Here is a 3703-nt window from a genome sequence, read left to right as displayed (position 1 = left end):
GGGAGTGGAGGGGGTTGTCGGACGCTATGGGGAGCAGCAGGGGAATGCCAGGGGCTATCGGGGGGGGGGGTACCAGGAGTGGAGTTAACGGGTTAACGGGGACTATGGGGAGTGGAGGGGATGTCAGGGGGTGTGGGGTATGTCCCAGTGGGTGGGTTCATGGAGGGGCTCAAGAGGGGGCTGCCATACTCCTGTTCCACCACCCAGCCCCTGGGGTGCCGGTGGCAGCAGGCAGTGAGGCTGTGACTCTGCTGCAGGCACAACGGGCAGTGATGTGGCGCTGTAAGACCTGGGCTCTGTACATGCTGAACAGACCTGGCCCATCCTGCTAGCGCACGACCTCGGATGGCCCGGGCCAGGTCCATTTAGCATGTATGGAGCCTGGGTCACAGCACTGTATTGCCACCCGCTGGGCCTGCAGCAGAGCCACAGCCCTGCACAGCCCCACTTGCCTGCTGCTGCTGGCAACGTGGCTGCCGGGTGGCAGGGGCAGGTATGTGGCAGCCCCAGAGCCATCCCCAGGGGTGTGCAGGGCCAGAGGGTGACAAGTAGAGGAAGCAGGGGTAGCAAGCAACTGGAGTGCAAAGCCAGCAGCGTGGCAGGACCCAGCCCAGCCCAGCCCACTAGCCCAGCTTTGCACCAGAGCAGGACGTGTGACTCCTGTGCAAATGCATGCTAGCTATGCAACCTGGGCCAGACTGGGCTGGCAGGGTTCATTTTCCATGAGGCTCAGGCACCTCTGAGCCTCACGGCAAATGTGCCCCACCAGCCCGACCTAATCCAATCCAATCTGGCTTGGGCCACGCAGCTAGCATGCGTTTGCAAAGGAGCTGTGCCTCCTGGAGCTGTGCATCCCACTCTGGTGCAAAGCTGAGCTAGCAAGTCGTGCCAGGCCAGGTCCCATTGCACGCCTCCTCTCCGCCGGCATCGCAGGGCAAGCAGTACTGCCACCAGAGGGCAGGACCCGATGCAGTGCACAGGGACAGCACGCTGAGCCAAGCCAGGTCCTGCTGGCACTGGGGCAGCTTGGCTGCCAGGCTGGGCTAGTTCCATGGCGGCAGGACCTGACACAGTGCAACACGCGGTCCCCACAAGTGGCACCGGCCCCTGGGGGCCCCTGCGAGTAGCGCCAGTCCCCAGTGAGCAGCACAGGCAGCACCAGCTCTGAGCTGCTCGGGGCCACGCCATGCAGTGGAGGGGCTGGCAGCAGCGGGCTGTGAGCGTCCCACTCCTGCTGCTGCTGCTGCTGGGGGTAAGTTTTAGAACCTGCACAAGGGGGTTCTGGCCCTGCAGGATGGCTGGGATCGTATGGGGGCAGGGGCTGTGGCCCTCCAGGGTGGGGGGGGCCACAGCCTGGGAGGGGGACCACAGCCTGGCGGTCCCCCCTGGTGGGGGGGAGGGGGCTGTAGCCCTGCAGGGTGCCTGGGATCGTATGGGGTGGGGGGGCTGTGGCCCTCCAGGGTGGAGCTGGGGCTCTGCAAGGGGGGCAATCCATGTGCTGGGGGGGGCTGCACCCCTCCTGAGCAGTCCCCCTACAAGGTCCCCCACACTCCCAGTCCGTCCACAATCATCCCACACCGACTCGCATCCCTCGTACCTTTGAAGCATAAGATAATATTACCTCACTGACATAAAATAAACTGTATGTTGTGCTAAAATGGGATACCAAAAATGATGCATCAAAAAACTTTCACTGAATTCTCAATGATGGCCAATGAACCTTCATTTGGAAAACAGCTGCTGGATTGTATCTGAAAATCTTTTAGCTATTAAAACCGCCCACTGTCTTCCTGGAACAAAACTACTTTTTGCTTTGATAAGCACCACCAGACAAACATCTTTCAAAACATTTAGTTAAGGGCAAGAATTCCAGTGACACTGAAAGCTTCCATCATGAGATAAAATAGTGATGAAATTCACGTTAAATGAATGTAATAATTAAACAGCTCACTCTTAAAGCCTGATGAGTTTTGATCTAATCAAATTTAAGGATGAGGAAGATATGGAAACTGACTCAGATATGAAGGAAAAGTTACACTAGCAATTCTGTATTATAGCTTATACCCCAGCATTTCCAGATCATTGAATACTGCACAATATATTTGAACAGGCTTTGCTTATCAGTGTGTTTTTTAAGCCTGTTGCGGATGACATTATTTTGCTGAAATGAATAACCTTGTTTACAACATGGATGTTCAAAAGAAAATAACTAAGCTTGTAACACTGGTTGATTTGAACTTGTGTTGGCTGTAGCCAGCCTGAAGCTTCTGTCTGTCTTAAGCCAGAATGCATGTGGTTCTAGTGAACTGCTTTTCCCCACCATTTCAATAAAGTTTAAGTTGATATAGTAGTAAAAATGAATTCTGCTAATAAAGCCAAAATATGCAACAGATCTCATACCAGTTCAGCTAAACACACTGGTTTAGCTGAACTAGTGCTCTTAGCATTGCCCACTGGTGAACAGACCAGAAATCTTGGGAGTCAGACCTGCTGGATTCTAATCACAGCTCCATTACTCTCTTACCAAATCATTAACTACAATGGCTTAATTTCTCTTCCTCCTTAAAACATTGTAAAATGGGAGTTAATAACCACCTTTCTTCTTCCCAAGAAATCTGTGCAATTGTTTTGACATCCTTGGATTTTACAAGTGTACACATTTCTGCCACAAACATTTTTATATACTTACCCTAGGTCCTCGTCCTTTTATTTTTCTTCCAGATCTGGTTACTAAAAGCCTTCTCTGGTATGTTGACTGGGAGTTTGCTGGATTACTAAAAATGAAGAGAAAACTGATACCATTACACTCTTTTTAGAAGGATAAAAGAGTAAAGACTGTTTGAATTATTTTTTGCAAATTAAACAAGCTAAAACTACATGAAAACAGAGATTCAATTGTCATTCTCATTTACCAGTCCAGACAGTAACTAATGGTCATCATGAACAATACAGTAGTTTTACTATTCCGGTCAATGTCTATTCAGAAGGCATTTAAGAAAATTATTTGGAGGCAGAAAGAAAGAAGCAATCCCTCACACATTTTTGGAGGGAACTTGGTATGTAAATATTCTGAAACCTCAATATGATTGCAGTTATCATTTCATAATATTATAAAAGCCTCTCTTTTTTTCACCTCTGTCATTCCTTATTCTCTGTATCATGATAAATGCATCATGAAAGGAACCCTGAATTTTTAAGCATAGGAACACTCCTCTGGGTCCTGCAGAAATAATTAAGAACTTGCATTTGAATTACTGATTATAGAAGCTGTAAAGAACGAGCAAGTCCATTTAGCCACCGGTTAAGTATAAGACAGTAAACAGACACGCTGATACAAACTCTCCCATACTGATCTACCAGTATTGTTCCAACCTTCATCGGAAAGGACCAGCTCTAGTTTAAGGTTTATCTGCCAGACCTAACAGAACTTCTTCCTATGAGAGACGTGATTTTCAACAAGGGTGCCACAGAATCTAGAGGTACACCGATACATCAGTCCAATATCGGATTGGCACCGATATAAAGAAAACTGTCTGCATCAGAAATCAGCCTGATATGGCCAATAATTTGGCTGATAAATGGCCTGTGCATGCTCAGCTGCAGCGCAGCACATAGGTGGCAAGGAGCACAACCCAGTAGCTTGAAGAGCGATGTCTAGCTGGTAAGTCTGTTGTGGTGGAAGAAGAGGGGGAAGGGAAGGGGT

General features: G+C 49.3%; 1 protein-coding gene across 4 annotated transcripts in view; it reads right to left on the bottom strand.

Annotated features, from left to right (window-relative positions):
• The window catches only part of PPIG (peptidylprolyl isomerase G), a 93299-nt gene that overhangs the window by 9019 nt on the left and 80577 nt on the right, over positions 1-3703 (bottom strand). For all 4 annotated transcript variants that reach the window (XM_019522770.1, XM_019522769.1, XM_019522771.1 and 1 more), the window contains one exon: positions 2690-2774. In XM_019522770.1, coding sequence (XP_019378315.1) covers positions 2690-2774 — 85 coding nt within the window. The remainder of the gene's footprint in view (positions 1-2689; positions 2775-3703) is intronic.

This window comes from Gavialis gangeticus, unplaced genomic scaffold (assembly GCF_001723915.1).
Source record: "Gavialis gangeticus isolate Ggan-Ray unplaced genomic scaffold, GavGan_comp1, whole genome shotgun sequence".
Classification (NCBI taxonomy): Eukaryota; Metazoa; Chordata; order Crocodylia; family Gavialidae; genus Gavialis; species Gavialis gangeticus.
This window is presented reverse-complemented; position numbering and strand designations above follow the sequence as displayed.